Source organism: Diospyros lotus, chromosome 13 (assembly GCF_014633365.1).
Source record: "Diospyros lotus cultivar Yz01 chromosome 13, ASM1463336v1, whole genome shotgun sequence".
NCBI classification, from domain to species: domain Eukaryota; kingdom Viridiplantae; phylum Streptophyta; class Magnoliopsida; order Ericales; family Ebenaceae; genus Diospyros; species Diospyros lotus.
Window position 1 is genome coordinate 37413075 of NC_068350.1, and position 13330 is coordinate 37426404.

A 13330-nucleotide genomic window follows, 5' to 3' on the forward strand; every position below is an offset into this window, starting at 1 on the left:
ACATTCAAGATGTAATTTATGACACAGAAATGCTTGATATAATTTACAACACAAGAATACTTCTTTGAGAGATGCTATTTAATATTAAATCTCGATTCACCAACTGAGGAGTATTATAATTTAATAACTATTTTTTTCCCATCATATGATTGCTGTGATTTCATTTAACCAGTGATAGTATGCATTTACTTGCATTCGTGCTCATAGCTCAAATTCGTGATTAGCCCCCATGCAATCAAATGACCACACCAAGCAAAATTGCTGATCAAACATAAACCTGGAATTTTTCTAAGGCGAAGGACCTATTAGAACATTTTTTGAAAATGTCTTCATTTTGAAAAACTAACTCCCGGTATTTTGATAACTAGCATTCATTGTTGTAAGAATGGTTTTTAATGAATTTTTCAAAAAACGAAAACTATGTATTTCGAGGGGGGTAAAATTGCAAATTCGTGAATTTGTACTAAAACCAAAATTTTATCTTTTTATTGTTATGGATTTTGATTTTTTTGATATTTTTATTGAATTCAAATGGGGGGTACTTTCTTATTTACATTTATGTATTAAAGTAAATGAAAGGTAAAATATAAATTAAGGAAAATGCAAACATTCAAATAAATAGGGTGTGAGAAGGTAGATAGGGTGTGAGAAGGTAAATAGATAGGGTGTGAGAAGGTAGCTCCCATTCAAAAGCTTATGGGAAGAGCTCAGGACGAGCTCGCGGCTTACGGGAGAGCTCGCGGAAAGGACATGCAGAAAGAGCTCGAAACGAGCTCGAGGTAATGAGGTGAACAAGAGTTCGCCAAACGAGCTCGCAGTCAAGGGGTTGAGCAAGAGCTCGCTGGACGAGCTCGCGCCAAGAGCTTGAGAACTGAGCTCGCGGGAACAAGCTCGCGATTAAGCTTATGGTCAGGGAGCATATATGTATGAGCTCGCGGCAAAGAGCTCGCTGGAACATCAATAAAGCTGAACGTGTATATATATATATATATAACTGGGTTTTCCGAATAGAACAGGGGCATTCGAACGACTGTTTAAGCATGAGTATATGGTGGATTGGCTAGGCAGTGCATGGCTCGGATAAGCTTTACAAATCAGTGAGGGGTAATAGCTCGTTATGCATGTATGTATATATGTATTTATAAGTGGGTTTCATACATGAGCAAACAGTATATATATTTCTAGTTGAGCTTTTGTTGTTTGATGCGAGACCTCCGAATACCTCAATGAAATCATTCGAATGAGTGGCAGATGACTTAGCATTTTACATTCCGACATAGCACATACACTGTAAGAGGCATTTGGAACAGCGAGCTCATTCAGATGTGATATACACACAGATATATATATACATACATTTAACACTACTTCTTTGGATGTAGAACGAGCAGAGGTTCTCATCCTCACTTAGCTATATAAAATGCCATTTACGAAGAAAGCTTGGGGTGAAAACAAGCCCCATTTCGAGACCGCAAGGAGACTCCAACAGATACCCAGATATGAAGACTCAATGGACACTAGCAGAAGGTGAACCATACGCAGCAACAAGCGTATAAATATATACTATACATGTCTATATATATAACCCCCTCACAGTGACTAAAATGAAGAGATTAACAGGGGAACTTGCACGAGAAAATAAATAACAAGGGAGCTCGCACTGAAAAATAAAGTGGGAGTGTGAGAAGAACTTGCAGAACAATAAATGAGATAACAGAAAATCCAAAATAGTGACATACAGGGCATGTAAGTGAGCTTGCACTGAAAATAAAGAGGGAGTGCAAGGAGAACTTGCCTGGTGAAGATGCCTCCTCCAACGAAATGGAAGCCATGCCGCAACAGCAACAAATGAACAGCAAAGAAGAAGAAGAAGGATGTTGAATAGGAAGAAGAAGAAGCTGAAGATAAAGTTGCAGACAAAGATGAGCGAGGAAAAAATACAGGCGGGGAAGTTGGGCGCCAAAAATGATACACTAAAGAGGAACTCCTCGGCGTAACAGAGGGGATAAAGAGAGGGTTGCAGGTCTGCCCCTACATTCCATGACAGATTACTTAATTGGCCTTCACCCTTACAATGATCAAAAGGAAAACCAAGGGCACTATTGACATTTGCTGGCCAATTTAATTTATTATGATTTTCTTTTAAAGATTTCAAATTTCATTTCTCAATTGGGCTTAGCCCATGCCGTGGGCCATTCCATAGCCCAACACACTAACCCAAATAAATTATCATAATCCAAACCCATTCATAATATAATTAAAATTCCAAACACATCTCAATGGCCCAATTTATCTGGACTCCCCCCCCCCCCCCCCCAATTTTTGGGATCCCATTTGAATAGGCTACAAAATTCTTATTTCCACTTACTCTTTATTCCAATAAGCAAAAGAAAAATATTTTCAACCCTAAATTAATTGAAGCAAAAATTTTTTAACCCAAAATAAAATACCCGAAAACGCCTAGGCCTTCTAACGGGTCGTTACACTCATTCTCGTTGGCACCAGGCTATGTTAGAAGAGATTGACGCCTTACATTCAAATGGTACTTGGGATTTGATGTCTTTACCACCAGGAAAGACTCTCGTTGGTTGTCGTTGGTTATTCACACCCAAAGTGGGTCCTGATGGTCAGGTGGAACGTCTTAAGACCCACTTGGTTGCCAAAAGTTTTACACAGATATATGGGCTGGCTTACAGCGATACTTTCTCTCCTGTTGCGAAAATGGCCTCTGTTTGCCTCTTTCTCTCTTTGGTTGCTACGCGTCATTGGCCACTCTATCAGCTTGATATTAAAAATGCCTTTCTTCATGGTGATTTGCAAGAAGAGATATACATGGAGCAACCCCCTGGTTTTGTTGCTCAGGGGGAGTCCAATATAGTCTACAAACTCAGGAAGTCTCTCTATAGTCTGAAACAAACTCCACGGGCGTGGTTTAGCAGGTTCAGCACTGTCGTTCAAGCCTTTGGTCTCACTTGAAGTGAGACTGATCATTCGTTTTTCTATCACCATTTATTTTCCTTATGTATCTACCTTGTGGTTTATGTAGATAACATTGTTATCACAGGGAGTGATCAGGTTGGAATACAAAAGTTGAAGGAACATCTACATCAACACTTTTAGACCAAACACTTAGGCCGACTTCGGTATTTCTTAGGTATTGAAGTTGCTCAATCAGGAGATGGTATCTCAATTTCTCAGAAGAAGTATGCACTGGACATCTTAGAAGAAACTGGTATGGTGAATTGCAAACCAGTTGACACCCCAATGGATCCGAATGTCCGACTCTTGCCGGGACAGGGGGAGCTTTATTCAGATCCTAGAAGGTATAAAAGACTGGTAAGCAAGTTGAACTATCTCACAGTCACTCGTCCTGACATTGCTTTTACTATGGGTGTAGTTAGCCAGTTCCTTACTTCACCATGTGATTCTCACTGGAATGCTGTTATCCAAATTTTGAGATATATCAAAAGAGAGCCAAGTAAAGGGCCACTCTATGAGGATAAGGGTCACACAGATATTTGTTGTTATGCAGATGCAGATTGGGCAGGATCTCCTTCTGATCGTCAGTCAACTTCTGGATATTGTGTTCTTGTGGGAGGAAATCTAGTTTCTTGGAAAAGTAAGAAACAAAATGTAGTAGCTAGATCTAATGCAGAGGCAGAGTATCGGGCTATGGCTAATGCAACTTGTGAGCTCATCTGGCTTAAACAATTCTTGCAAGAACTCAAGTTTTGTGAAGTGTCTCCTATGAAGGTTATTTATGATAATCAGGCTGCCTTACACATTACTTCCAATCCAGTGTTCCATAAACGAACTAAGCATATTGAAATCGACTGTCACTTTGTTAGAGAAAAACTAGTTGAATGTGTTATTGTTACAGAGTTTGTTAACTCCAACGATCAACTTGCAGATGTCTTCACCAAGTCTCTAAAGGGTGCTCGAGTGGAATATATTTGTAACAAGCTTGGTGCATATGATATCTATGCTCCAGCTTAAGAGGGAGTATTAGAATTATTAATATATATTATAATTATTATATGTGCGTTTTATTTTGTAATTAGATTAAGCCCACAGGTTTAAGGCCTATTATACTAATTATAAATAACAAGCTAAGAGAGGTTAGTCTCTTAGGTTTTTTTCTCTCCTAATTATTTTCTCACAAAGAAAAAGGAACTAATAAGGGAGAGTCAACTGAGACTGATCTCACTTAGTTGAATTCAAAGGAGCTTAATAAGTTGAAGGCTTTCCTACATACATTCCAAGATGGGGCATCCTGCTCTCTTGTGTAGTAAGGTAAATGCCTAAACTATGGTTCTTTTTCAGCCTTTAAAACTGATAGGAACAACATATGGATCCTTGATTCAGGAGCCACTGATCATATGACCCTAACCTCCATGTTTTTGAGATTTATGAACCTCTTGAAACCATCAAACAGATCACTATTGCAAATGGAACCTCTGTTCCTATTACAGGAAAGTGCAAAGTCCATCTTAGCCCTCAATTGTCCATTAACCAAGTACTACATGTTCCTAATTTGACTACCAATCAAATTTCCATTCATCAACTAACTAAAGACTTAAATTGCCATGCTATTTTTCTCCACACGTGTAAATTTCAGGCTATGGACACAAAGAGGATGATTAGTGTGGTTGAAGAGCACAGTAGGCTATATGTCTTGGAAGGGAAGAGTGTTTGCCCTAAAAGGAGACAGTTGAGGATGGCATGTTCCTCCCAATTTGCTTTAGATCTCTCCATCATTTGGCTTCATCACTTTAGATTAGGCCATCCCCCTTTTATTCTGTTGAAAAGAATGTTTCCCACTTTGTTTAACACTCTAGATCCTAGTAACTTTCAATGTGATGTGTGTATAATGGCTAAACACCATCGACTATCTTATCCAATTAGCAATAAACTTTCTACCAAGCCATTCACTCTAGTCCATTCTAATGTTTGGGGGCCATCCAAAATACCAAACTGTTGTAGGGCAAATTGGTTCGTATCTTTTATTGATGATTGTACTCGGATGTGTTGGGTTTTTCTTCTAAAGGGCTACCATTGAGTTTGTTTTACCTTATTTCTACAAAATGAATGATCTCCACTCAATTTGGCACTCCTACCCAGAAATTTAGAACTGATAATGCAAGGGATTACTTCAATAATCACTTGCATCAATTCTTCCAACAAGAGGGCATTGTCCATGAATCCTCTTGCATAGATACTCCACAACATAATGGAGTAGCTAAAAGGAAGATGATACATCTTCTTAATGTGACCTGCACTCTCCTTCATCATCACCATGTCCCAAAATATTTTTGGAGAGAAGCTGTGTTAACAACTTATGTGATTAATAGGGTTCCATCTAGGGTTCTTAACAATCGAAGTCCTTTCCAATGTTTAGCATCTTTTTTCCCTGATCTCACTTTACATTCTCCCCTACGTCTTAGAGTGTTTAGGTGTGTATGTTTTGTTCACATTCCTAAAGTCAATCGAGACAAACTTGATCCTAAGGCTCATAGATGTGTCTTCCTTGGGTATTCTCTTACTCAAAAGGGCTATAAATGTTACAATCCTACCTCACGCAAGTTCTATGTTTCTAAAGATGTTACCTTTGTTAAGTCCCAATCATTTTTTTATCCTTCCCAAGCTAAGACCTCAAGGGGAGTCTATCAAGATTGCTAATCAGGACCTTGAGCATCTCTTCCCTATCTTAGAATCAGCAACATTAAGTCCCAATCAGCTTGATCTCCCACCTAATCCCAATCTTCCTACTTCCCCTCAGACATACTTCTCCTATGCATCAAAATTCCCCCGCAAAGAACAAGCAGATCAACAGCTTCCATCTTCTATTAGATACAAGGGCTCTTCTTATGTGTACAAGAGAAGACACCATATTGATGGTCCACAGCCTACACCACCATCAGCTCCTGATTCAGATGTGGAAGTAGCACCTTATGAAGGTTCACCTAGAGGTTCCAACCCAACTATCTCTCACCCTAAACCTGCTAATCTAGACGTGCCCATTGCTATCCGAAAAGGGGTTCGAACTTGTACTAAACACCCATTATCCAATTATCTATCCTACCATTGCCTTTCCCAAAGCCACAAAAGCTTCCTAACCTCATTGGATGCTATTGTTATTCCCAAATCAGTGGAGGGGGCTCTTAAGGATCCAAAATGGAAAGAGGCTACGTTGGAAGAGATGAGGGCCCTCAATAAAAATCAGATTTGGGAATTAGTGTCTAGACCAAAGGGGGTTAAACCAGTGGACTACAGGTGGATCTTTAATTTGAAGTACAAGGCTGATGGCACCCTAGAAAGGAATAAAGCACGTCTTGTTGCCAAGGGCTATACTCAATCTTATGACATAGACTACCTTGAAACCTTTGCGCCAATGACCAAGATGACTACAGTCCAAGTACTTATAGCCTGAGCAGGCACTTATGGGTGGAAGCTACAACAACTTGATGTTAAAAATGCTTTCCTACATGGGGATTTGGAAGAAGAGGTCTTCATAGAGATGCACCTGGATTTCAACATGGAGGAGCAGGAAGTATGCAGAATTAAACAGGCTCTATATAAGCTCAAGCAGTCCCCACAAGCCTAGTTTGGCCAGTTCTCTAAGGCTATGACTTCTATGGGGTATCATCATAGTAGAGGGGATCATACCCTCTTCATCAAGCACTTGGGAGAGAAGGTAAGAGCATTACTTGTTTATATTGATGATATTGTGGTAACTGACAATGATTCAGTTGAACAAGAGCTTCTAAAGCAGAATTTAGCCAAGGAGTTTGAGATTAAGGACCTTAGGATGTTGAAATATTTCTTAGGCATTGAAGTAGCCTATTCCAAGGCCGGGATTTTCTTGTCCCAACGAAAGTATGTTCTTGACCTGCTTGCTGAAATAGGTATGCTAGGAGGCAAAGGAGCAAGGATACCGGTGGACCCTAACACCAAATTGCAAGAGAATCCTAATGGAGAGGTTGTGGATAGAGGGAGGTTTCAACGCTTAGTGGGTAAATTGATTTATCTCTCTCACATTGGGCCTGACATAGCCTTTGTTGTCAACCTAGTGAGTTAGTTTATGCATAGTCCTACCGAGGAACACAAGCATGCCGTGAGGAGAACTTTGAACTACCTTAAAGCTACATCGGGCAAGGGGATTTTATTTGCTCCAGGAGCTGATTTAAAGATCCAAGGATACACGAATGCTAACTATGAAGGGTCTCTAGTGGACAAGAGATCCACAACTGGGTATTGTGTATTCTTTAGGGGCAATTTGGTGTCTTGGAAAAGCAAAAGGCAAAGAGTTGTGGCTAGATCAAGTGTTGAGGCTAATTTCAGGGACCATGGCCCTCAAGGTGTGTGAGCTATTATGATTACATATTCTCCTAGAGGATTTGAAGGTCCTGGTACAAAGACCTATTGAGCTTTTGTGTGATAATCAATCGACTATTAGTATTGGCCACAATCCTATTCAACATGACAGGGCAAAACATATTAAAATTGACCGCCGCCCATTTCCTTAAGGAAAAGTTGGGTTCTGGTCTCCTCCATATTCCCTATGTGCCCTCCAGCCATCAAGTGGCAGATATTCTTACCAAAGGACTATCCATCACACGGTTTGAGGTTCTAGTAGGCAAGCTGGGAATGATTGACATTCATTCCCCAACTTGAGGGGGAGTGTTATGTATCATGATTGCGTGTGTATATGGTAATGCGGGTTCACCATATCAATCAAGGATGCTACAGAGATGCTGCATTATCTTTCCTACTCTAGATTAAGAAGTTTCCTAAGTGTAACTTAGGAAACTTACTTAATAGTGTAAATATATATCTCTCTCATATATGGTAGTTCTTGTAGATGGTAAGTTTGTATAGTTTATAGTTTCTATTTTATATCTCTCCTCTTTCCTCTATAACAGGATCACAACCATGTACATTGGAATGCAGTAAGAAAAATCATTATTCTTTTTCTCTACACATAACATATCCAAAAAGTGCTTCATTATCCTTTTCATTTAAGCCATCAAAATCCGTTGCTTTCCTAAATTGTTAGCTTGCTTTCATTCGTCTTTCCTGTAGTTGACTATCACGTTGACTATAGATTGTAGTTGATTCTGTTGTTGACTATTTCATTTACTATAGGTTGAACATATCATTCCTTCTCATAGTGAACCCTCCTACCATTCCTTTCTCCCCTTTTTGACCTTAATTAATGCATAGGATGTCACATCCACCAAGACAATATCATCTACAAATAGCATACACCAGGGAACTTCTTACTAGATACGCTTTCTAAATTCACCCATCATAAGTGCCAAATGAAGAACCTTGATGTAATCATTCTAATTAGGCAAAGTTCAATATCTACTCCACAAGTCCTAACATGCATTTTTGCTTAATGATACGTCCTTAATAACTTATGTATAAGCAATCTAAATTGATTTCAGATCAAAACACCTTCCACAACACTTCTCTAGGGACTCTGTAATAGGCCTTTCCCAAGCCTATTAATACCAATGTGTAAATTATACATTATATAACAAGTATTACAATGTTAATGACAATCATTAATGATATTGGTTATAATTTTTAATTCTTTTTTACAAGTATAGAAATTTATAATTATATTGTTATACTTATAATCTTTATTATTAATCAATGATACTATTTATTATATTTTTATTATTTATAATATATTATTATTAATATAATAATATTGATTATAAATCAATTTTACAATATTATAGTATAAAATTATTTATTATTAATCAAATTTTTATTTATTGATATTGTTGATATTTCTATATTATAAATAAATTATTGATAAGCTTTCAAATTCACATTTTTACTATTTTTATTGATATTAACTCAAATACAATTAATATTGATTTTGGTTCAGCTGAAAGTTCATGTTCTCTATTCAGAAAACACAAGGAAAACTCCCTCAATTTTTGTGAAGAAGACAATGGAAATATCCTAACAATGTTTTCTAGCAGTCAATATAAAATTAGAAAACTAGATTTTTTTTCACTTTTTGTTTTCTATTTGAAAACTTTTCTTATTTTAACACATTTTTTACTTTTCTGTTTTTTATGGAAATTTTTTCCAGAAAACACGCCTTGTTTTCTACAATCAAACAACCTCATATTTTTTCTCCTTAATCTTTGCTCAAGTATCCTCTCCAAAGTTTCATAGTGTAGCTCATTATAGCTTGATCCCTCTATAGTTTTCACAACTTCAAACATTGCCTTAATTATTAAAGATAGGCACTAAACTGTTCTTTATCCACTCATCCAACATCTTTTTTGATTTAAGGATAAAAAAAGGAAACATAAGAAGATAAAAGAAATACCATAGGGTATATGTTTTATGTTTTATTGCAAAGTTATATATATGATGCAAAGCCAAGTAATACCTAACATGAACGGATGCTGGCAATGGCACCAAAGGTAAATAGAGCTACTATGATAAAAATCAATCAATATATACTGGTGATCATTATGATGCAAGCCAAAATGGAAAAGGAGCAGCAAAAGACAACTTTTACTTTTGGCATCAACATAAAAAGGAAAAAAAAAATCAAAACATATGCAAGGTGAAACATGGGCCATGTGCTACATTAGAATAGGAAGCATCATTGCTATATATATGTGTGTGTGTGTGTGTGTGTATTCAATTCGAATAATAGATCAAAGAGTTTTACAATCCAAACTTCTTCATGGTATCGAAGCATTTCTGATTAGAAAATTTCTCCATCGTCCCAATGGCATCCTTTACCTAGCATCCTTTACCACAGCAGTCTCTACTTCCTCCTCTCAAGTTCCCGCTATTCCTAGGTCTAATGGACATTCAGTTATGATGTTCATAAGTAGTAGAGAAAAAAATGACTATCTTAATGGTGAAGCCCCTAAACCGAATTCAACAGATTTGAAGTACAAGACATGGAAGGTAGAACATAATATGGTAATGTCATGGCTTAACATAATATGGTAATATCATGGCTTGTCAATTCCATGAGTAATGAAGTCGGAGAAAATCTCATCCTCCACGAGATGGCACAAAAAATCTGGGATACCACAGAGGAGACGTATTCCGACCCTGAAAACACAACAGAGGTGTTGTCAAGCAGACCTCTTAGTCATCCAATATTTTAGTAGCCTAACTAGATATTGGTAGCAACTCAATATGTTCAAAATGACCTAAATAGACAGGCACTTCATAAAAAGAAAAATTGAAGGTGGATTTCGTATATACCAAGGACCTACCAAAGACTACCTACCAAAGACTTAGTTTGAAGATGTGAAGATCCAAGCTAGGCTTACTTCATATTTACAGCCCAACTCAAGGGGACATGTAGAAAACCATGTGCAGAAATATAAGAATAGTTAGACAGTTATACAAAATAATAGAGACAATTTAATTGATTCATTATACAATTATTTATTTTCTTAAATTAGGCAGTTTTTTTCTGTTTAACTGTCCCCGTAGGGGCAGTTACCATTTGTTGTAATATATATATATATATGTCTCCAATCCGAATAATAGATCAAGGAGTTTTACAGTCTAAACTTCTTCATTATCACAAACAAGAGACGTAATTTACAAGTTATGACTAAAACCACGCCAAATAGCATTCATGAACAAAAGATGTTCAGCTGCATGGATTAATGATGACTAACAAAGTAAATAATTTGGAAACACCAACCTGTACCGAATTTGTGATAAGGATGTTTCTCAGAACTGAAATGTCTTTGAAGCTGCACAAATTAATTTAAAGCATAAAATGCAGGTAGAGTTATTCCTCCATAGAAAAGCAAAACTACACTCTTACTATTTAGTGGGACACGCATTAACTAGAACAACATAGGCAATTATAATGTAGCAATAATTCTTCAACAATGTAAATCAGTATGCTTGTAATTAAAGTAATACCTCACATGGAAAGGCACACTATTTCAGGCAGTCTTCTATAAGCAAGTGACTTCTCAAACTCCACAGGCCAAAATAAAAACAACAGCTCAAAAAAGAAGAGACTTCTAAAACTTTGAAAGAGAGACATCAACGATGGCTTAAAAACATTGTAGAAGCTCAATATAGCATTACTTCCACACTACTTTCTTAAGTAAACATGTAGAAAGGTAACTCAAGGAGAAACCAACTAACTTGTTAAAGACTAATGGCAAACCAACCATGAACTGTTGGACTGGTTCTTACAACTTGTCCAAAATTTTGCCAAAAGACAAGTAAAAGTAAAAAACTGACACCTAATCCATTAGGCTAGGCAGTTTCAAGCTTGGTTGTCAAAATCCCGATTCAACTCGTACGATTTTATGATTTTACGTGTCCAGAACCTCTAAACGACTCAACGCCCATATAAAATCTAAATTGCAGTAGAATCAAAGTGAATCCAGATTCAACTTGGTAGAATCGATAGAATCTCGAGTTGAACAACAATTTTACCGATTTCAGTTTTCATGCATAGAAAGGTTAAGAGATGAAAAAAATTATGTCTTATAGACGGAAAGCATAATATTAATTTTGATTCGAGGGATGCCCTCTGCCTCTAGGAACCCTTATCTCTCTCAAACACCTTCGTCATAGCCTTCCATCATTCCCCCTTGTCGCATGGTTGCTTGGTGCTCAGTGTCACTGTCGATTCACAACTTCGATTGCTCAGTGTTGTTGTCAATTCACAAACACAAACTACCAACTGAGCCGCCGTCAATTCACAAACACGAATTGACGTTTTTGTGCTCGCCTACTCGGTGTTGTCATTTCCATGCAACACGGATAGATTCATAGCTTCGATTACTCAATGCCGCTGTCAATTTAGCTTAAAGGGGTAAATAGCTTCGCCTACTTCTTCTTTTGCAATTTCTTCATTTATTTCTTTTGCAATTTCTTGGTCTGATTCGATGATTCATGTCCGCCACAACTTCATATGTTTCTTCTTCATCTACCTTAATTTGATTATTGTTGGTTTCCTTAATTTGAAAGTGAATTATTGTTGGTTTCCTTAGAGAATTGAATGTTTGTTGGAGCTTTTATTATAATTATTGCTTGTAATGTAGAAGTTTACCAATGTGTGTTGTTTTTATTATATTAGGTTATGACTTATGATAATTTACATTATATGAACTAATATTCGAAATTTTCATTATGGATGGATGAATGATGATCAATGAACTTAATATATAAAAATTTCATATTATTTAGTATTTTTGAAATTGATAGATGAAGTTATTTTCAAATAGGTAACATGTATTTCATTCATAACAAGGAATAAGATTGAAATAATCATCTTATTAAGCAATATTAATTCATTTTTTATAAAATTATGTCATTATAAACTTATATTTACATAGATTAAACGATATTTATAATTGTCTCTAAAATCTTATGATTTTACGATCCAAGTTTACGATTCGATTTTATAGACCCTCCTTCGGTCCCACTTAAAATCTCGATTTTAACAACCTTGGTTTTAAGGATACAAACAACAACAACAACAACATATCCAGCCTTTATCCCACTATGTGGGGTCGGCTACATAAATTCTAGACTTTCATGTATTTCTGTCTTTTGTCATATCCTCATTTAGATCCATATATTTCATATCAAATTTTAATGTCTCTCCCAAAGTCTTCTTGGGTCTACCTCTACCTCTTTTTGTGACTAATTGTTCCATTTCATCAACTCTCCTCACAAGAGCGTCTCTTAGTCTCCTTCTCACATGACCAAACCATCTTAGTCTAGTCTCTCTCATCTTCTTCTCGATTGGCACTACTCCTACCTTATTACGAATAACTTCATTTCTAATTTTATCCTTTCTTGTATGTCCGCACATCCATCTTAACATCCTCATCTCCGCTACACATCAAAAAATAATTCTAACATTCATTTTAGAAAATCTCAAAGACCAACAGTTTAGTACGTTTCCCTCCCATCCCACCCAAAAAAAAAATTAAATAGCATGACAGGTCAATATCAGAATCTGTTCAAAACTTAGAAGCCTTTATTCCTTTCTTTTTGGTTAATCAAAGCCTTTTTCCAACTACTCAGAAAAATGGGTCTTTTTTATCCACTCCACTCTATCTGCATACAAGATCTCTGCTAAGTATCACAGCCCACTTAAAAAATGCCTGCCCAAGAGGTTTTCATTTTTTTGGATCTACATCTTAAAATTGTGCTTTGACAATTAAATGTGCGAGGAGATGAGATGGTAATAGAGAAAATCAGATATTTATATATGTATGAGACAAAAGATGCAGATAGAGAAATATTCTAAATACAGATTGGACATGCAAATCACTTGAAGTCCGAAGTA

The 13330-nt window shown here is 36.7% G+C and overlaps 1 protein-coding gene across 1 annotated transcript in view; it reads right to left on the bottom strand.

Moving 5' to 3' along the window:
• LOC127787837 (insulin-degrading enzyme-like 1, peroxisomal) overlaps window positions 1-13330 on the bottom strand; it is a 128110-nt gene that overhangs the window by 89264 nt on the left and 25516 nt on the right. Inside the window, exon 7 of the mRNA XM_052315864.1 lies at window positions 10709-10760. Within this exon, the coding sequence (XP_052171824.1) occupies window positions 10709-10760 (52 nt within the window). The remainder of the gene's footprint in view (window positions 1-10708; window positions 10761-13330) is intronic.